The 22743-nt window shown below is 38.3% G+C and overlaps 1 protein-coding gene across 1 annotated transcript in view; it reads left to right on the top strand.

Annotated features, from left to right (window-relative positions):
* CAB39 (calcium binding protein 39) overlaps positions 1 to 22743 on the top strand; it is a 42349-nt gene that overhangs the window by 5878 nt on the left and 13728 nt on the right. Inside the window, exon 2 of the mRNA XM_037406965.1 lies at positions 15699 to 15855. Coding sequence (XP_037262862.1) covers positions 15742 to 15855 — 114 coding nt within the window. The 5' untranslated portion in view covers positions 15699 to 15741. The remainder of the gene's footprint in view (positions 1 to 15698; positions 15856 to 22743) is intronic.

Raw genomic sequence — 22743 nt, 5'->3', positions numbered from 1 at the left:
TCAGGTAACGATGCTGAAGCACAAATAATTTTCTCCTGTGTTTGAATGTGTGATGATGTATGTGTTGTCTGGTGGAGCACTTGAGAGCTTACACTTCCAAACTTTGTTTCCAGTGGCATCAGCTCATGATGTAAGATTCAGTTGGCTAAACATAGATATCTAGCGTCATTTTAGATGCTTCAAGGCCCAAGACAGGTAGGAGGTTTGTGATTTTTCTGAAGGGACAGTTGGGAGACCAGCTGTGCTTCTTCTAGTGCATTTGCAGTGGCAGTCGTCATTCAGGCAGCTGAATTCCTGCAGTGGTACGAGTTGTTAGTCTCAGAATCTCATTTTGGGCTCCCAGAAGAGGATGGATACTTCAGCAGTGACCATGAATTAGGCACTTGGGTTATGTGTTGCCTAATGAGAAAGGATGATCTGGGGTAGGATTCTGCTGTCTGGGGCAGTACTTTAGAGTCCTGACTGAAGGACCTGGTTTGCTGTCCTCTGCCTTGTTGCATGCTTTCCAGCTTCAAAATCAAATAAGGACAAGTTGTTATGGAAGACTTGTCTTTTTTGTAGTCTGGTGTAATTTGTCAGTGGAATGAATGAAGGCTTCTCTTAAAGTGCCATTGAGGAAAACTGAAATAATTACAATAATTAGAAAACCTTAAGTCTTGATGTGTTGGATGTTGGACTTGAGGGCCTTGCTACTTGAACATGAGAAATTCAGCTTGTCTTCAGATATGGTCTGAAAGCAAATACAAGCTCCAGTGACCAGGTCACATTGTCTTTTTCCATAGATTTCACATAATGCTTGTCAATGAAGGAAGCTTCTTGAAATATTCTAAGTTTTCTGAACAAGTGCTTTTCTGGACATGATTATTTAGATTCGTAATCTCTAAGAAGAGTGGTGTATTGAGTCATCGGTATTGACTAACATAGTTCCGTTTTACATCTATAATTGACATTGAGCAATATTTAAACTGTGCTAACTCTGTAATAGGGTGGAGCTGCAGTAAACAGTTTTTCTGTTAGGAACTGCATCCATTCACAGAGCATTTTGAGCAGAGTCCTGGCACAGCTGTGCAGTCTGACTGGTGTTACTCTTAACCTATGTGTTATGGTGAGGGAATTAACATCCTTCGATCCAAAAGAGCCTCTTTATTTCAGGGTTATGGTTTTTTTTCCAAAAAAGTTACAAGAACTCCAGGGCATTTGTGCATGACGGCAAACTTATGACTATTTAAGTTTTAAATTCTGTGAGATAACTTCATGTCAGTTTTCCTCATTCCTTTAAGTTGGAAAAAACCAAAGAGCCTCCACCCCCCCCCAGCTTTCTAACTGGTGATTATAATTCCTACCTGTATATGTACCTTTTTATTTATCTTGAAAGAGATATTTATGGGGTTTTATTCTTCTTTGGGAACTTATATGTATATATGCCTGTGTGCACTAGTATAAATAAAAAAATGTTAACAGCCATATAGGCATGGATTTATAGTGTACATACAACAGAAGATGGATTTTTTTTTTTTTTTTCCTTGGAGACTGACTGTGCAAGGCTTTTTGCTTCCCTTAGGAATTGTGCTGAATATGGTCTCAGCGTTGCTGCAGTTGAGCTGTTGGAGTCTGCAGAGCAGTTCTGCTCTCCCTCTGGCATTGGCGGTCTCCCCTCATGTATTTATGCAGGCTGAGGACTTAAAAGTATCACATCTAGGAAGAGCTGTCAGATCTGTGTTGCAGAAGTAGCCGTTCTTGAGCTCTTTAGCAAACAAGGAGAAGGATTGCTGGCCAGAAGTACAGAATCTTTCCTCTCTAAACAGGTTATTTTTAACATCCATAATTACTTGAAAGCATTGAAAAGCATTAGTAAGTACAGCAGAAGTTTCTACAACTTGTCACTTATATTTATTATGGTACTCTTAACTTGCAGTGTTGTGGATTCATGCCTCTGAGATGTATACCAAAAGTGTGAAAACCTGGACTTTGATCAAGTCCCTAAATTAGATAACCAGACTAAACTAATTTTGAAATGATTTTGAATGGGAAAGTTAAAATGACATTTCAGGAGCTAAAAGGGAGATCTGGATAATATGAAAAGCACTAGTGTCTTTCACATTGTTTAATTAAATCTTGTTTGTCTTGATGAAAAAAACAGTATTTTAATAGATACCTGAATTCTGTGAAGTCCCCTGGTTTACTTCTGTAACTAATGGATGGTTGTTCAGATTCCAAGATTGTTGCTGCATGCATTTTATTTTTGTTATTTTTAGAAATTTTAAAGATGCCATTACAGATTGTCTTACAGAATTTATAACCTAGTAGTACATTTTGACTACAGTCAAACCTTAAGTTACAATTTTAAACCAGAGTCTTGAAAGCATAGCCTTACCTTCTCCTTCTTAAACATAGCATTTTTCTAAGATGTTGATGACTTTTGTTGTTAAAAATAGAACTACAGTATAGAAACTTTTTTCAGAATTATGATTTCTTTTGGCTCGCCTATGTAATTAAGAGAAGTTTTTCAGCACAGAAAAATTTCTTTTTTTTGGGAAACAATTAAAGCTGTTGAATAACTTCAGAGTTTACCAAGGTTGTGAATTTTGATAGCTGCCAAGTTTTGTTTCTGGAGTAATTGATGGTTTGATTGAAGCCTCTTGGTGATGTAGAGAGCCATAACATTATACTGTTGTAAACTCCTATCAAAGTAAATTTTGTAATACCTTCTTCAAATAAAACTAGTGTTAAGCTGGTGCACCAATTCACAATTTTAAAGGTTGTTTTTGTTTTATGTTTCTCCATGTAGCTCTAAGGAAGAGAAGGGGGTGATGGGATACTGACGTAGCTGAAGTAATTAATAATACACAATGCAGGAGTATAGGTATCAGCTAAAACGCATTTCCACTTGAGCTTGATGTCAGCCCTTTGGAAGATCTACTGTCCTTTGGAACAGTTTTTTACTAGTTGCAGAGATGATGTGTGATCATTCCTTGGGTAAACTTGTAGAGATGATAACTTCTGATAGCGTTCAAGTTTCTCTTGGTAGTGTTACACAGTAATTGCATTAGAGGAAAGTTGGGAGCTCTTATTTTAGTATTGCGAAACAATTTTGTAGTTCCTTTTTTCCAGTCCAGTGCTTCTTAGCAGATCAGATAAGGAAACTGTCCCTCAGAGATGCTTCAATTTTTCCACTGTGTTAGTTGGCCTAATATTAGTCGCTTCTTATTACAAGTGTAATTTTTTACTTGCTGTCTCTAGACTGTTAGCTGTCAAACAGTTTTGGTTTGTGGACCTCTAGGTGTGTTGCAGGAGAAATGCTGACTCATGTGTAGAAAATATCAACAGTGCCAGTTTTGCTTACAGTTTGTGAACCTTCTGGGCTGTTCTGCCTTCGAGAATCACACATTTACCACAGCTATTGCTAGTCACTTTGAAATAAAAATCAGTTGGGAAGTTTTCCTTTTGGAAAGGTACCTTTCTGCTGTGGTATCCCCCCCTGCCCCCTTTTTCTTTTGTCTTCTTTTTCAGTGCCAAAACAGTTCTTGAAACTTCAGGGCAGCTTGTCTTTAGTTCTAGCAAGCAGGAACTGTAAGGTATTTTCTTGTGAGTTTTGGCTGGAATAAATTAAAATGTTACAGTTTTTATGAGGACCTTCTACCTGCCTGTCCCAAAGTTGTTATTTCCTCATGTTTGTTACTCTGATGGAAGCAGTTTTCTTGTAAATTGAGGTCTACTGGGAGAGATAACCCAAGTGTCCCCAAAAGGGAAAGACAGATGAACTGCATCGTGTTTGTGTATCTGATGTATCACAGGCATCTGGCACATTGTTTCTATTCTGGTTCCATTTAATGTACAAATAACTTTCAGTAACTGGAATTCGCAGCTGGTGTCAGGAGGGAAGAGGACTTTCATATGGGTTTTTCAGGAATATCTGGCTTTTTGGAGCGTGTATACTGACATACCCTGCTGTATCTTAGATCTTTGGACTGGTGTCTTGTGAGTCATCAGGACTTTTAGGCTGGCATGGTAAGAGCTTGGACACATTTTGGGGGCTCATCTAGATCATTCCCCCTTCTTGATTCCTATGCTGTAGAGCATTTAACAGCATGAACTGGAGTTCAGGGCTAAGTTGAAACTCTTCTCCCTCTGCCTTAGAATATACAAAAGGAAAATAACAAGGGCATGGTGTTAAAAGTTCTGGCTCTCGCGTCATCTCTCCTAAAGGTTTGTGCCACGGATAGTTCTCCTAACCCTGGTATGCATCGTCTCTGTCCTTAAATGTATCTTTCTGTGCTCTGTGATCTGCCTTGCCCCAAAGGAACACACCTGTTGGCAGCTGAGGTGTGATGTGGTTTATGTATCTGAAATTGGATCCTTTAGTGACTTTGAAGATTTAGACCAAACGTGAACTGGCAGGAGAAACAGAGATGATTTGAAGGAACTGTGTAAAGGACACATTTTTTATTTATTTTTTTTTTAAATGGCTGCTTTATTTATATTATGATCTTGAAATTATTTATGTGGAATTTCTGTATTGCTGTGGCTTTTTTTTTTTCTTGGGAGAATGGAGTGAATTATCTGTTAAGTTTTTGTTTTGTTTGCTTATTTGTTTATTTTTTATTATCATGGCACACAGTTTGATTGTCAGTTCAGTGATGACTAGTTTAGTTGAAAAGTGAGATTGTAATATCATTGTATTTTCTCTTTCCTGAACCCATGACAGTTTTGTTCAGGCTAAGTTTCAGCCAGTGACTTTGCATAAGTTTGTCTTACAATCACACTGGTGTCTTGGTAGCAATGAGGTATACATCTGAATGTCACAGATGTGTTCTGGCCTATAACGTATTGGGTTTTTTTTCTGTTTCAAGAGATGCCCGTGAAGCTAATTATCTTGGGTATTTAGGGAAAAAGAGAAGTTTCTCCTGGCTAGCCCCTAATTTTGCTGATCTTTGCGCTGTTTTCCCATCTGCTGTGTTGTCCTTGGTATAGGGTACTCCAGAGGAAGCAAGGATTTTCATCTGACAAAAGCTGGGTGAAAGTTCCATATGAAAAGATACCTCCACACAGCTAGCTTGGGAGAATTTGATTTATGGTTTTACTGCTGTTGGTTGGCAGTGTGAAGGAAAGAGCACTCTTCGTAAAGGTACTTAACCAGTAAAGCCCTAGCACAGTTGCAGTTATCATGGTCAGAGGTTGTGCTTTTTACTAATATAAGCTGTATCTGCACTAGTAGGATTTACTAACAGAGCTGTGTCAGTAAACCCTTTGTATTGTCATAAAAACTGTTTAAGTGCCAGAGACCATGGCATAAAAATAGTTTGACAGAAGGCAAATTTGTCAGATAGATAGTGACCTTATGGATCAGCTCAGATACTGTCTGTAGATCAGCTCCTAGTACTGGGTGAGAGATAATTTAAGGAAAAAGAATTCACTGAAGAACCTTTTCGCTTTACTGAATGAGGATGTAATGAACGAGAAGGAAAGGATTCACAGTAAATGCTGGGGTCGTGATTCCGAGTCGTTTATTGATCACCCTCCTGCTTTCTGTGACTCAGTACATAACTCCCATAGGTTATTTGTCAGGAACTCCCTTTCGCAGAGGAGATATGTAGTCATTGAGTAACGTGCCAAGTTCTTTCAGTTTCATGTAGCAAGAATCAGCTTGGATTCATGAGAGTTGATCTCAGAATAATTTACATTTTAATCTCTGCGTCAAGCCAATGAGAATCTCAATAGAGGTAAGAATGGCAGAATAGAGGAGTCATCTGCAGTCTCAGAGTCACCTCTGGGGAGTCTGAGCATTGACTCAACTTCTCTTTGCAGTGCAGCTTGCTGTGCCTGTTCGTTTTGGGTTTCAGCCCTACTTGTGTCAAGCTAATGCGCAGAAGTAAACCCGGAGACATTAAGCTATGCTTGGTTGCATGTCATCTCAGCTAGTTTGTAAGGGGCTGTTGGGACTGAGGTGAATTGTACAGTAGTCTAACATAAGCAGTTTTTAATGGTGAAATCCCACGTTGATTGTTTTGGAAGGGAAGCCTGCACAGGTGTAATATGTCAAAGCAGAGACTGATCTAGTTTGTTATATTCTGCCTATGGCAGGGGCCAGTAGTAATCAGTTAGGGAAGATGCATACTCCAGATGTATTTTCCCAGTTCTTAAGTTGGTGTTTTAGGTTCCTGGGCTGCATTGGGATCACTGTTTTACAGCCCATTAACTTCATGCTTTAATGTTGTCATTCCTTAAGTGTTTTGTTACTTTGTAGGCTATGTTTATTAAAGATCTGTTGTTCTTCAGATAAATTAGGTGAAGAGCTATGATAAGTTGAACTTGCATAAACTTAGGTTGAACAGTCAAAGTTTCTAGGAGGGCACAGAATTTGGTCTTCAAAGGAAGTAAAGGAACCATGGGGAAAATATTACTGATTTTCTTAAATGATATTTTTAAAAGTAATACTATGACACGGTTCTTACTGAAGTTACATTTGGGTAAATACTTTTTTTTAAAATTTTTTTTCCCAGCTTTGTTACTTGAGCTTCTAGAGAATGGCTTTATGTGTGTTTTTTTGGTTTATTGAGAGAATATTCTCTAAAGAAAATGGCACCTTAGAGGATTGCATCTGGAGCAATCCTAGGACCATTCTTGCGGTTTAATTGCTCTCTTCAGAACAAAATGCCCCAAAAGCACACGTGCATTTCCCTTCCTATTTTGTGCTAGGACTTAGGATTCTCATCCTCCTTCTTAAGTAACTAATTAATGTTTTAGATAATCTATTTTTCATTTGTCTATTGCACTAGCTTTCTGGATAAAACTAAATGCTGATGTCATGGTGCTGGTGGGGTTTCCTGCCCTTCGCCTGTGCGGTTTCTTGATAGTCATACAACCATCTTTAGTTATTGGAATGTTGTTAACTGTAGACCGTATTGCACTATGTGAAATGAAATGAATTCAGAGATAAAACTGCAGCATACTTTCTGCCTCCCCTTTTGCCAGGTCACTCTCAGAATTAACCCCGAGATGCATATCAGAAGTCTTTAAGTAAAGAGAAAACCTCTGGAAAGGAATGGGTGTAATATACACCAAGGAATAGAAGTAGTTACAAAGGAGATTCTTGCTTTGTGTTTTTGCTTCCAAGGGTGGGTAGAATGGCACGTACATAATTGCAGTGTTTTTTGTCATGTAGCAAATATTCTGGGTTTTGTGATGATGTGGTAAAGGCATCTGAGCCAACAGGGGATTGACTCTCATGCCAGGTTATGAGAAAATTATTTGAGCTTCAACCTGGCCAGAAGTGGGCATATTGTCTGACAACTTTTCTTGAAGCTTGAAGTAAGTTCTTTATTGTGTACGTGTGTTAGAGATAGCAGCTACTTTTTGAGGTGAAACTTGTGATTATTATTTTTTTTAAAATATGTATTTACCAAGGAATGGGTGAGGCATTTACATGCTTGTCTGTATACCATATTGCAGTATAGCAGTAAGGTTTGTGGGGAAATGCATGGGTGGGGTAACTAAACAGTACACCAGGGAAAGAAGCTGAGTCATAAGATTTCCCTGAATATGGAGAAAGAGCTGGGATCTCAGATACTAAGCATTAGTATTAACAACCTTTTATGCTTATGCAGGATCTCTGAAGCCCCTTAAAAGCAGCAGCCTTACTTAAAACCAATTTCTACTTAAGTTTCTGCAGAGGCTCTGTAGCTGTGTGTTAGACTGCAATGACTATATTAACGTACAAGTCACAAAGTGTAACGTAGTTAGAGGAGGCTGTGGTGAGCTAGTAGAGCCTGATGGCAGTAGCTGCCCTTCGCTTCTCCCAGCGTGGGGCAGGTGTCTGCTGGAGGGGTGGGCTCTCAAAGAGGCTGAAGGATCAGTAATTGAATGGCAAGAGAGAAGCCTGCTTAATGAAAGGAATCAGCTGGCATTTGGTGCTAAAGAAATGAGCAGGACTGTGAACTGCTGGGGACTGACTTGCTTTGAAATTTTCAGAAAGTGAGAAGCGATCTTACATTTTGTATTTAATTTTTATATAGAAATTTATTTTCCAATTTTCTTTTTTCATGAATCCATTGAATTGATCTTTTTTGTTCATTTAATTGATTGTGTTACAGCAGAGATTGTTTTCTTGATTTTCATTTTTCTCTGAATAAAGTTACCATTCTTAGGGGATTATTTTTTTTTCTCCAATTTTAATCTCGTAAGTGGCTCTCACCGCAAATAATTGTGATGCAGAGTTGTGAAACCGCTTTTGAATCAGATTAAAGCTTTTGTGTGCTGCAGGCTTGATAGAACAAGTTAATAGTGAATTTTAAGAAAGATGCTAGGGTTCAGTGGTGGGTGCAACATGCCAGATATGAGATGAACGTGCCTGTCTTGCAAGAAAACTTACGTATATAAATTATGTTCCTCGCAAAATATCGCAACGGATTCAAACAGGTCACTGATTGCCTTAGCCGTTTAGTATGTTGAATGTTTTACTTACATGTGAGACAGTTGCTGCAGCCCTTCTATCTGCATTTTAAAGTTATGTTGAAAGAAATGCTGAAAAGGTGTGCAGAAGTATTTAGAGGATAGTAAAAATGCCTTGCAGCTGGAGTCTACTCTTAAATTTTGCTAGCTGGTAGTGCCAGTAATTACCATTTACAACCATAGCCATTCTGTTAATGGCATGCTTATGCAGGTAAAGCCATGGTTATACTAAATAGTTCATGCTGGAGACCTGAAGTAGATTTGAGGTGTGGCTTCTGCTTTTTATCAGTCTTATTTTCACCATGGTAGGAAGGCTTCACATGTGAGGTTGTACTAATAAAGTACACTGTTTAGATACGTATTTTGGATGAGAGGCTGTCGTGTTTCGATTTGTTTAGCATATCAAAAAGAAAATGGAAAAAATTCTATTGGCACAATGCTGAGGCTCTAGAAAATTGTTTAATCTTGTGGGAAACCACATATCCAGAACCAGGATACTGAAAGACGTAGTAGAAAAATAAGCACGTGAGAAATGTGGAAGAATGTTTTAAGGAGGAATGTGAGTACTCAGTTTGAATCATAGACTGAAGAAAATAATGGATGCTGCCTTCAGTCAACTGTACTTCTGCAATTAGAGGTGGTAAGGCCTTTCAGGAAGATGTGCTGTAGCCAGGAATTCGCAGCGCTGAGCTGGCAGAGGTTATTTCAGATGCCTCAGAGGGGCACCTGGCTGTTGTCATGCCATGGCAGCTGCTGCGTGTGCCTTGGTGCAGCGCGGGGCAGCTGCTGCGCTTTTCACTAATGGTACTTACGGAAAGTACAGTCAGTAACTTAAGTCTGGCTAAATATTCCGATAACCTGTAAAATTCTATAATCTTGTATGTTAGGGCTGAGTAGTTAATATGCTGTCTGCTTCTGGCTTTGAAGTACTTGAATATTCTTTTCCCAAGGAGCATGGTAGCTTGCATAAAAAATGGTTCTTGGATCAAAGGAATGGCTGTCAGTCCTCCTTTTGGAGTCTGAGTGAGGCAGTGCTTTTAAAAATGCATAATTTCTTGATCTGTTTCTGTTTTTATCATTCCTACCAGACTTCACAGCGCTGAATTTTAGCAGAACTAACAACAGTAAGACCTGATGAAAACTGATTTACGTTATTGTTTTCAATACTGGCTTAATGATCCTTGTTAATCCAAGAGGCAAACGACAAAAAAACAGGTTCTGAGGGGAAATCAGTTCTATCAGGACAAACACACACTGCTGTGTTGTATTTTTAATACAAACATTGCCTCTTTCTAGCAAGATGCAGCATGTTTTGTCAGTAACAGACTGATAAATTGTAAATTAAAAATCTGTATGCAGAGTAGACCCAACTGTTTATTGTGAATCTAGGTATTTTGCCTTTGTAGACTGATTAACTTGCTTAACTATACTCGCTTAAGTCAATCTCCAATGTGTTATTAACACTGTTGAATGTAATCAACACGATACAATTTCAGGGTAGAGATTGGCAGCCTCGGTCTACCTGGAGGAGGAGGTGGAGGTGGTGGTGGTGGTGGTGTGCCCTTCCCTGCCTGCCCCAGCGCTCACCTCTTCGGCTGGCTCTGGCTCACAGCTGAGGGTGCCTTAAGAACCTTCCAGAAATCTTTTTTTTGGTTTTCCCCTCATGTTTCTTGGGTTTATCTTCTGCCATTTTGGTGAGTTCTGTCAGCACGCTGGGCATTCAGAAAAATATCAGACAACTCAAAATAACTGATGGAGAGCGACCTTCCCCCTTCAGTCCTCCTGTTGATTCAGCTCCAGCCTTACCATGAATTGCACCTATGGTGAGATCACGAGATGGGGGAGCTGATTCACAACTACTTGCTGTTCAAAGGGGTTTTTTTTCTACATTCCCCACACTACTCATTGCTTAATTTCCTTTTATGTGTTAGTTTTCTGATAGCTTTGTGAGATGGATCAGCTGGCCCTGGCGTAAAAACGGAGGAGGGTGTGCAGTACTGGGAGCAGAGGGGGAATGGAACCTTCCCATCAGTGTCAGCCAGCTATTGGCTCATCCATCTTGGCGAACCCTACCGTTAATTATTTGGCCTTTTTTAAATTATGTTTGTTTGGTTTGATCTCCAGCAATTTTCTTATACACACATCAACTGGATGTTACGTGTGCTTTTTCACTAGGTTTGGATTTTTTTTAATGTGTGCAGTTCCATCCAAGAAGTGGCTGAAGGTTTTTTTTTTTCCTCTTCTTTCCCTTGTTAGGAGCTTCCTAGAAGTAGTCACTAAATTCTAGCTGAATTTGTATATTTTATAGATTTAGATCTAGCTGAAGACTTAATATAGTGCAATTAAGCCACGAGACCTAATAATAGAGTAAAAAATGGAGTTTATTGTACCTGGTTGTTTCACAAAATAGGGAATGTAGTTTTTTGTATGTTGTTTAAGTAGCATTTTGCATGGGAGATGGGCAAATGTTTGCTCTCCTGAGCTGGAATAGAGTGAATACTTGAATTTGATGCTTTGTTTATGGATTATACTTCTATGCAGAGAAAAAATGTTACAGCTTTTTTATGTTGTGGTAATTTATGGGTATGTCATAAGCAGAAAGGCTGAATTTGATTGTGAGTCTTTGTGAATATGGCTGGTATTCCTTTCCCTTCATTACAGCTTTAAAAGCCTGCATCGGTGAGACTTCACTACTGGTAATTTATTTGTCTGTGGAGTAACTCTGCACATGTCACTGCAGTCATGAGTATTATTGTACTATTTCTTGTACTGTATTTTTCTTGGAAATAGTCATGCAGGCATCTTACAATATGCTTTTTCTTTGGTTTTTTTTTTAAAAAGCAACATACCACCTACAACAAAAAAAACCCCTTCTGTTAAGTAATCGGGTTTTAAACTGTAGCACACATTTCTGTTACATGGGTAATGCATTTTCTGGGTCTTTGAATAAGAAAAAGTTAACAGTTACAAGGGAAAGCATACTCCAGGGTAATGAATCTGTTCTTTAGAGAATTAAAATTTATTAGAAGAGAAGGGTTTGTTTATCATGCTTCTGTATTTGTTCTTGTAGTACTTTTTTGATGCAAGAGGGCTGTCCTCAGAGAAATGGCTTTGTGTTGTCTGTTTGGTTAAAAAACCAATCTGACATATGGAATGTGTTATTTTTAAATTGGACATTAATTGATTGTGTGGTCAATGCAGTGAATAAAAAAATCTAAAGCCTTATGCATAAAGCAAACTCTGCACGGATGCATGCTGCATTGACAGAGCTGGAAATTATATACTATCTGAAACAGTGGGTCTACTATCTCTTGTTATCACAAAAGCCCAAATGTCCCAGTGTGCCTGAGTGTGTGTCAGTTCCTCTGTGTCAGTTGAGCTTAAATCTCTGGGTATTTGGCTGCATGCCATATTGTTATTTGACAATCCATTTGGATTTATAACATCATTTAAGATTTCTAAATGTGGCCATGACACCAGTGCTCTGAGAACCTTAAATTTTGTTATGTTTGGAATGCTTGAGTATCGGTGAAATAGAAGGCATGCCTAAGAAAGCCTGAGTTTTGTATGTTATCATTCATGGTCTCTTTTAACAAATGGATAAAAGCAGTGAGGTTTCTGGGAAGGTAAGATAAAGCAAAACAGCCCAACAGCACAGAGCTGTCCGTGTACTTGTTGCAGTTTAACTTTTTTAGAGTCCTGTGACCCCTTTCTTAAGCTACAATCAGAATTTTATCATGAATTTGCAAGGCAACCAGGTGCTAGTAATGTGAAACAATTATCATTTGACATGATGTAAAGTCTGTTGTTATTTACAGAAAATGTCATTTGGTGTTGTTTCCTTTTTTTTTCTCATTTTGCAGATGTGGGTGGTTGCGGTTCTTTCCGATCTCACACAGATGTTGTCATTGTCTATTGTGCACAGAGTTCTGCTTGGGGTAGTTTTGCTGGGCTGAAAAGGGAACAGCCTGTCTATGTTCTCCTCATTGCATGAAGTACAGCTCTGAGAGACAAAGGACTGCTCCTGGTTTTTTTTTTTCTTTTTAGGATGTGGCACAGGTTCTTCAGTAACAGAATTTTGCTTCAGGGTTGGTGGGGTCTTCAGTCTTGAGGCCCCAGGTGATGTATGTTCCTGGCAGTGCCACTGCATTCCTTCCAGTAATAAAATTGAAATAGCAGAAACAATACATTTATTACATTTTGATACAATAAATGAAATGCCTCGAAGCAAAATGTCACCTTCCGTAATCAAGGATGTAGATTTCCGTCTTACTGGTGTTGGCAGTCATTCCTGATTTTTCTAAGTTGCTTTTGAAAAATTTGTACAGGAACTGCTGATTTGGGGAGAAATGCTTAGTATAAATATATGCTAGTGAAGTTTTATTAATTGATTATTTTCTACTATGTGCTAGTACATACAATAAAACTTCTATGTGACTTGTGTATGTATGCATTGCATGTCTGTGTATCTGATTTATGCAGAAAGAAAGGTTTCATGAATAAGTAAAGTTGTAGACTATTTTTAATTTAAAGAAGAAATTGAGCTCTATCTGGAGGGAGATGAAGTTTTGCAAACCTAGACATTGGGCACACCATGAGGACAGTTGTTTGCCATTACAACATATGGAAATATAGGATATGAGTTGTCCATATAGCCTTTTAGTTTAGAAGCAACCTAGTTGTGATCCAGAAAATGAGTGTGCAGAGACATTTTCTTGGCTTTGATTTCTTTGTATATTGCTGTAATACCAGTTTTGTGAGTGCATAGGATCTTTTTATTCTCTCAAATAACTGTTTTGATTCCTACTGGATTTTATCCTGTTTTAACACATAATCCAAGGAATTAAGACTAGCAACTTTTTGAACTAATCCTGCTGTTACATGGGCATAGCCTTTTTTCAGAATGAATATGCTGAGTAGTTGTTAAATACTATCATTATCAGTGATGATATGCAAGTGTGAAAGGATCCAGCTTTGTTTTCAGGGCTCATCTTAATTTGGCAGGAGTAGTAATCAAAGGGAGAGATAAAGGGACTATTTCAAATGTTGCTGTGGTGCTCAAGGTATGTCATCTATGTTGTAGGGAAGTTGTACTTATTTTCACACCTGTCTCATTCTAGAAAAAAAACAACAACCCTGTGTGAAAATACTGTAATTTTCAATAAACATTGTTTTAGACGCTACTACATTTTCATTAAATAACAATGAGCAGTCATGCATTTCTTAAACATCGATTTCTGTTCTGCTACATGTGACCAAGTTGAGGCATAGAATTCTCTTGTCTAAGGACAGATGCATGGGCATTTTTATATCTCTTAGGCTACCCGTCCTGCATTTGTAATTTCAGTGTTACAACCCCTCCTTTGTGCAGATTAACGAAAGATTACTATGAGACAATTATTATACTAGAAAATAAAAGTAACAGAATGTCCTTGTGATCTGTTAAGAATGGAAATGGCTGGTGGAAGGTGTTGTTTCAACCTTTATAGAATCATTTGGGTTGGAAAAGACCTTTAAGATCAAGTCCAACCGTTAACCCAGCCCTGCCAAGCCCACCACTAAACCATGTCCCAGAGTGCCACATCTACACATCTCTTAAACACCTCCAGGGATGGTGACTCCACCACTTCCCTGGGCAGCCTGTTCCGATGCTTGACAACACTTTTGATGAAGATTTTTTTTTCCCAATATCCAATCTCAACCTGGTTGATACTTTTATCTGAAAGTAATCTGATTGACAGCTACCTACTTTATGGCTTTTATCAGCTGTGTTAGGTTAGTTGCAGCACTGGAACAGTGAAGGTACGATCTCTGTAGCTGGTTACCAGTAATACCTATTTATGGAAATTGTCTTGGCTAAAGATCTGTGTGCTTCTGTTCTTCACCTTTAAATTGTTGCCCAGTTGCCATCCCAGCTTGTTTGTGTTAACAATCAAAGTAACTAAAAAATAGCAACAAATTGTTATTGTTAATCCTTGATCAAAACATGATTGAATAAGATCAGGATTAACATTTTGAAATTCATGGTGAATAAGCTGGTATTTTAATCAGGGATCAAAGTGCATGGTATTAGATAAGAAACTTTAACATGGGCTTGTTATAGTTGACTTGGTACTAACTTAATGGATATTGTATATATATAGAAATTACTGATTTTCAGGGTAGTATCCCTTCTTTGTAATGACAGTGTAGTCTGCTCTGTCAGCTTCAGCTGTCCTTTGTGTGTAGCAGAAGTAGCACTGTCAGCATTTTTAATACAGGATTTCCTGTTCTTTTCTGTGTAGATTAGAGTTATAGAAGTATGCTTTATGGAATTCACTTGTAAGAAGTTTTTATTGTTGTTTAAATGGGGGTGTATGTGTTGAGCATACAAAAGCTTTTGTTACTGGTTTGTTAGAAATACTTTTCTATTATGCACACAGAAGTGAATGTGTGTGTGTAAAAGCAAATATATGTAAATGTACGGAAGAATGAAGGCATTTAGATTCAAGAGCCAAATATTTTTAGGGAATGAAAATTGCTCCCATAAGACAAATTTTATCTTTCTGAAAAAGATCCGTATCAGGTGTTTGGGTTTAATGTTTTAAAGTGCCTTATCTACATCCTGGTTATTAGCGACAAATTTTATTTCCCATAAAATCAGTGTGGGTGAGACTGTATTTCAGTATGAAGTTACAGTAATACTGATATGAGAAAGCCAGGACATACCAAGAGTTTTGACATAGGAATAAGCTGCCATCTGTAGCCTCGTCTGCATCATGCTTGTAGCTCCTGCACTAAGGTGCAGGCTTTGCGGTTTACTTTGCATTTGTTGTGGAGTGAATAGGGGTAAAAGCATGTGTCTGGACAGTCATCGCAGAGCCACTGAGACACGATGGCTTACGTGTCAAAGACCTAATGTAAGAAGGCATTTCGCTTGGCAGCATTAGTTGAAAGAATTTATTCTTGTTAGTCTTGCCCATGTGTGGCGTTTGTACAGCGTGTGGCTTTGGATATAATTAATGTACTCTTTAATTTGTTCCTGTAGCATAAGGTGATGATCTTAATGTGAGTTTTTAGATTCTGTATCTTCTATTTTAAAAGGGTTGGAAACACAGCATTTAAGTTTGTCATAGCAAGTTCTAGTTCAGCTGTCAAGGGTGGTTATTTCACATATAAATGCTTTTGCTACTCTCATGATCTTCGTGTGTGTTGTTATACTGACCTCCTATTTCTATTTTTAACATGCTTTTTTTGCTCCTCCTCTCCAGGTGAAGCAGGAGCTGTAGAAGGAAGACCTTGTGGCTCGCAATCATGCCATTCCCCTTCGGCAAGTCCCACAAGTCTCCTGCAGACATTGTGAAGAACCTGAAGGATAGTATGGCAGTTCTAGAAAAGCAAGATATCTCTGACAAAAAGGCAGAGAAGGTACAGTTGGGACTTGCCAATTACTGAAGAGTAATTGGTGGGGTGGGGGGCAGGGTGAGAAATTATTTACAGCTGTTGAAACTGAATCAATTAGGAATTATTTTGGGGCTTTACACTCTGGTAAAGGGTAAGTTATTATGTACCTTTGAACAGGTGTGTTTCATGTTGGTTGGCTTTGCATTTTTATGCCACTGGCAGCTGATAGGATCCTTCAAATAATTTGGTTTGGAACTGTAGGACATTGCACTCTTTAACAAGCAGCTCACAGCCATACAGTGTTCAGGTGCCTGTGTCCACCGTAGTGGCTTTACTGCTGGGCATAGTTCTGTCTGTGCTTGTCCATGCCAACATTCACAGACCAGAGTGTCTCTGTTACTGAAACCGAGGAGCTCTGTGTCTCCCTGGATGTTATTAGGGGATATGCTTTTACAATTCCTTGCCTTTTCTTCAGCCCACAGGAAGCTGTGCTGTAAAGTAGCTGTGCTGTGAAGTTCCTGTGCTAGTGCAGTTTCTTTTAGGTAGGATGGTTTGCTGCTTCAGGATCTGTACCTGTTGACAGTCATTTGCTTCTCGACTGGTAGTCTTGATAGCTTTACTGGAAATTACCTTCAAGTTCAACCTGTGTGCAGCTGCATCCCACCCTGTGACTTGTATGGTAGGGGTGTTTACTATTTAGATGAAGTTTTTCTTGAAAATCTCAGCACAAGGGCATAGATTCCAATACTTCCAAAAAAAACCAACGCAAAACTAAATAGAAAAAACCCAGCAAACAAAACATCAGCCTCTCCAATCTACCAGCTTTTGAAGCAAGCTGTGATACCCCACTTGGATCCTCTCCCAGGTTTATTTAACTGTTTTGTGCCATTCTTGGCATTCTTAGAGAGTCCCATATAGGAGTTAGTCACAGTCTTTTTATGTTCACCAGTATTTTTAAGCAGAATGTGGCCAGCTTCTGTACATCCGGTTTCACCTAGATTTGGCAATGCTGTTTCAAGTGCAGGAAAATCCGGGTCTTAACTGAATTGCCATCTTTATCCCAATATTTTTTTTTAAACCGGCATCTTCTACCCCAGTGCCAGCATGTGGTATGTTCCAGATCTCTTGCAGTGTACTGTAGTATTTTTCCCTAATACTGTTTCTCCCTGGAGAAAAAAGTCTTATGGCCTGTTCTGCAGGCCTGTGTGGAGACTGAGAGGATTTTCATTTGCTGCTGCTTCTTTCTCTAATGAAGACAGACATCTGTCAGGGGGGAGGAGGGGTAGGTGCATTCTGAAGAGTCTGTGATGAGACATGGCACTGCTTCCTTCATCTCAGCCTCATTATTAATTCCTGGAGATGTGGCTTGATGTTAAAATCCGTGCTCTATTGTATCATCTTTTTCTTTTTGCTTAGACCTCTAATGGGGAACAGACCAGCTTCATTCCATTGTGCATAGCTGTGCACTGTATCACATGCCTGTGTTCTTGATGCTGTAGCTGAAGATTATTATGTACCATTTGCTTCTTGCTGGCCTTTAATCCCATACCTCCATCTTCTTTAAAGGCTTTGTTTATGTGAGGCTGCTGCTTTGGTATGAACTAATATGCTAAACCTGTAAGTTGTTTCTCCTGTGTCTTATAGAAAGCAACACATTCTGCTTGAAGGAGGAAAGAAGGCAACCCATGTTCACTAGGTTAGACTAGTTAGGAGGGTTAAATACTGACATTTACAAGGCTGAGCTGCATATGGTAGTGCTGGCCTCTGTCATCCTCATTATTCACAAAGGAGATGCCGTTGTTGAATCTGAAAATTCACAACAGCAGTGTCCACATCTTCATACAGAGGTTCTTCAGAAAGTAGTTGTTTCATTGGCAAGCCAAGGTGTCCGTGAAGGTGACTCTGGTTGTGGCAGTTTATCTCATATTCTCAAATTGTTTGCTGGTCTGATAAAGTTCTTCAATATCTTATGGACCTGTCATCACATCTTTGAGAGTATGGCCCTGATTAAACACGCTGAATTCTGGCCTTCTTCCTATCCAGTGTATAGAAATTACTGGAATAACTTTGGAGTTAAAAGACAGCAAGAGTCTGAGCAGTAGCCATTATTAAAAAAGAAGAAAAATTTCTGCATTCCCATATCTCGATAATAAGGCATCTTTTTATCTTTCACTACCCCTTTTATTATGATGATCCTTTCTACAGTGTAACTTTCCAGTCTCCTTTGGAGAAGAATTCTGTGCTGATGAGAGGGTGAGTTCTCTGGCTATTAGTGGAACAGAAATAGAAAAACTCACTGCACATAAAGCACATAAATTATTGCCCTTTAGGAAAAGGAGAAGAATGCCAGAGTTTTTTATAATTCCATTTTATTAGTGATTAGACTTGTACAGAATTCTCCCTCTCTCTCCCCGCTCCCCACTCGCCCTTAGCAACATGGTACGTAGTGTTGATTACTGTTTGTGGTAAAGACACCTTTTTGGGTGCAGGGAATACTTAAGTTTTCCTATGCTGCTTTGTTTCATAAAATTAAGTACACATAGTTGCATACTTTTGCTACTCTTGAGCATAAGGAATTTGAAACGTGTATGTAGGCTAGGCTAAAAAATATTTCAGCATGTGTTGAAGTGAACTGAATGTTTCAAAACTTAATTGTTGTTTCAAATATTTTTCCTACAAAATGAAATTAATTGTAAATGCTCTTTTGTGTTGTACCTTGTGGCTGGCTGAGGTGCCAAAGGTTTTCCACTGCGGTACCACAGTGGGTTTGGGATTAGTTCATTTTAATTCCTACTGTGCATTAGCAGCACAATGCTGTTATGAAAATACTTTGCTGCTGTGTAGAGGATGCGCTTTGATAGTTTCCTAATACACTTGGAAATACGTATTTGTAAGAAAATTAGACAAATAATTTCCCCTAGAAATTAAAAGTGTAATTAATTATGTTTAAACAAATAACCTCAGTCTTTTTCAGTGCTGAGGCTGAAATGTAAAACTTTTGATGTTTTGTGAGAGGAAGAAAAAGCAAAGGAGGTAAGAAAGATTTTTAGAGCTTGGACAGTGTGTATTCCTGTGCATTCTTCATAATCAAAATTAAAGAGGCTCTTCAAAGCCAAAGACGTAAAACAGCAGTGGTGACCATGACACACCTTTTTCAGTTAAGAAACATTGTACCCTGTAATACTGGAAAATTTGTTTTATAAATAAAAATCTGAAATTTGAAAAAGTGAATTCTAGTATATATTAAACTACCTTTTCTTGAGCTCTGTGAATACTGGAGAAAAACTAACCAGGTAATGCTCCAGGTCATTTTGAAATGTTCTTTAAGTTGGTGGTACCTGCTTAGGAACTGAGATCTGACGTGGCTGTAAAAGCTGGACTGTGCCTCGCTGCTGACAGTCTGCCTCGTGTACCGCAGCTCTGGTTGCTTGTTGGCTGCAGTTTTGTACTTAGGGTAGAGGCGATAGCTTGCTGTCTGTTAGCATTTTGGAAGGGAAACTTGAAATGTCAAGTGCTTTGTAACTGAAAACACATTCATCACATATGCTGTTAGTTTTCTGTTACTTGTGTTTTTTCAGAAGGGGGGGCTTAAAGGGAAGGGGAAGGAAAATTTCATATAAAGGACCTACCCTTGATCTAGCCTATTACTTAGTCTTTTATTCGCATCTCTTCCGCCTCTTTGGCTGACATCAGCATTTATTTTTATACTACCAGTTCACTTGATTTGTGGCACACGTTTACTGTTGTGAAGGTAAATATTTACTCATGTAATAAACTTGTTCTTCTCTACCCTCTAACCTTGGGTTAACCTGCTCATAACAGTTCCAGTTTTGGCTTTTGGATAATTGTTTTAGACATGTTGTTAACCCATGTCAGTTGACTATTGCGGGCATTGTCAGTGTCTCTTCTTTAAGTTACCAGCTTTATACAGTGGACAGTATAATATATGTATGGGACAATGTGATATGCTATTTTGATTCAGCTGTCCAAATGTAATATTATGTTGTGTTGCCATAGATCAGATTTCAATCAGGAGTTCGTCATTTACAAAGAAGTAAAATTATAAATTTGTTATGCATATGCATAGTTAATTTATTAATTTCTCTAAGTAAAGGCAAGTGTTGCTTCATAAAATTCAAATACTCCAGCTGTACAAGTGTAAATGAAGTTTTTGGTATTGGCACTGCTTAGCATTTAAGGAAATAGTAAGTTTTGGAAAAAAATCAGTGAAATACCGTAGAGACTGGAATAAATCATAATGATTCATAGCTCTAAAGACATGCAGCTATTCTGGTGTGACAATCATATGTGTGACTTCAAGGTGTCTAGTTTGATTTTTTAAAAATATCTTCCTGTCTTTGATAAGCATAGAGAAGTAAGTACTTCCTTTATTTTCCTTATTTTACATTTTACTTCTGTAATTTGACTTGTCCTCTAAATGGTATTGATTGTCTGGCACCATGGAATTTCAAATGTGACTTGTCACAGAATTTTTCGCTGAAATGCTGATTGCTCCATGGTTGCTCCTTCTCAGTGTTGGGGGTATATATATTTTTATATATATATACACACACAATTTTACTATATAAAATATATAATGTATTTATTTATAGACTATAATATGTAGAGTATATATAATATATAGCGCATATATAAAATATATCTGCTTATGTATTGTATTACTGTATACATGGTGTCTGATAGTGAATTCCGCTTTTGATCGTGGATTTTTGAATGAACTCCATTGTGCATGTTAACTTTTCTCTAGAAATTTTTTATTTTCTTGTTAAAAGCAAGCAGTGCATTAGGCAATTATTTAGATCTCAGTACCTTAGGAAATCTTGCAAGTAATGCTAGCTAAGATTCTCTTGTTTGTCTTGATTTCTTTTTTTACTAGTTTTTCGCTGGGTCTTAACATTGATACTTAATGTAGCATTATATTTTTCACTGTAGCTATCTAAATTCCATGCTGCATTTGAAATAGCTCTGCACATCACTTATTTGGAATATGAGAGTATGGAATATAGAAGAGTAGATTCTAGAACAAGTTTGTAAGCATTTATTGCTAGTCCTTTTGATGTTGAGTTTTAGAGTACAAGAGAAGGGAATATAGAAGTATCATTTTTTATGGAATTGTAGTGCATCAAAAGACCTTGCTTATTGATACACTACTATCAGAAAACCTTGTATTTCTGTATTTGTGGTGCGTATCCAGAAATGATAGTTTGTCCTAAGTTGAAGTGATGCAAGCAAGTATCTTTTAATGATGAAGGTGGTCAGACATTGGTAGGGGTTGCCTGGAGGGGTTGTGGAGTGTGCATCCTTGGAGCTGTTCAGAGCATGGCTGGCCATGAGCCTGATCAACCTGATAGGACTCTGAGGTTGGCTCTGAGCAGGTGGTGTGATTATTAAAGTATCGAGAGGGTTGTTCTCTTTTCTGGGGTTTTCATATGAAAAATTCCTCACTGGCATTCTTTTTAATTGCAGGCGTGCCCTCTGTATTGCCACCATCTTACTTAAAATAGGTAGCTACTTGAACCTCTGCCTTTCTTCCTCTTTCATCTTGCTTTCTAAATTAGTGTGCAGGGACAAACTGTAATAGAATTTTTATTACTGTTTCCTCTTTTCTTGGTAGCCATGCATCAAAGGCATCTCTTCATATCTGCATTTGACAGATGTTCCTGTTCTTTTCCTAGTAAAGAGATATTTTGTCTGAATTTTAAAGAAATAGAACAGTTGTGTGGCATAATACCACTACAGTATGGTGAGCTGGCTTTCTCATTTTACGTCCTCAGGAGCTGTCATGAATCTAAGCAGTCTTACCGAGCACCTGCTTCTTGCTGTCTTACTAACAGTGCACAGAAAATCCTTTGGAATTTCAATTGAGGAGGAGACAACTGGGACTAGGAATTGCAATTAGCAAGAAGAGGGAGGCAGCAGGGAGTGGAAAGTTGTGGAGGAGCTAAAAATGATACGGAGCCTCCTTAAAGGTCATGGAATCCTTACGTGCATACCTAGCAAAGCTGGAATGGCTTTGGCTTGAATAGTGCATGGGTCATGCTGATCTTAAGCCTCTCTAGATGTAACGCGCACATGTGAAATCTTTGTAGATACCCCTTATGAGACAGGCAATATCCAGAAAGCGATCATTTTTTCACTTCATTAATTCTTCATGTGCTATCAATCATAAATACTTCACACTGAAGTGTATGCATACCTTGTTGGTAGGTTCATCTAATTACTAAAAACTAGTGCACTTACAAGCCATTCATACTTTTTAGGCATGTGAAGAATTAATACAATATAATTAAACCAGCTATTTATGATGATAATTTTCAGCATTTTGCCCCCAAGCTATGTAAACATACCTATTAAAAGGAGTAGTGTGGGGGTTTTTTTTTCTCTCCAAGATAACTGTGTTTTAAGATTCAGAAGTGGATGTTTAGGAGTGTTCTTGCTGATGTTTTGCTTTGTTTTGGGGGTTTTTGTTTGTTTTTGGTTTTACTCATGAGATAACTCTGTTTCCACTGCTGAATGCTGCTCCAGCCTGTCACAGCAACTTAAGAATTCTGTACACTAGCTTCCCTAAGTAAGAGGTCAGACCTGTCTGTCTTCTATAAGATGGGCTTCAAATAAGAAGCATCTTAGACTTTTAATTGTCTCCTGTATCGCTGTGTTCTTTCAAGTGCACTTCTTTAGGGGTCTGTTTGCCAGTTTGTTCTTGTATACTGAGATCACTTGAAAATTAAAGGAAGTTTTGTCAGTTGGAAAAGAAAAATTTCATCCCCACTGACTGGAACATTATTTGACAAAACCTGATGAATGCAAAATCTGTATGAGGGATACATTTGGTCTCTCTGAGCAGTTCACTAGAGCCAGGCATGTGTCTCCATGTCATTTTCCAGTCTGGTC

The sequence above is a fragment of the Falco rusticolus genome, chromosome 13 (genome assembly GCF_015220075.1).
Source record: "Falco rusticolus isolate bFalRus1 chromosome 13, bFalRus1.pri, whole genome shotgun sequence".
NCBI classification, from domain to species: domain Eukaryota; kingdom Metazoa; phylum Chordata; class Aves; order Falconiformes; family Falconidae; genus Falco; species Falco rusticolus.
This window is presented reverse-complemented; position numbering and strand designations above follow the sequence as displayed.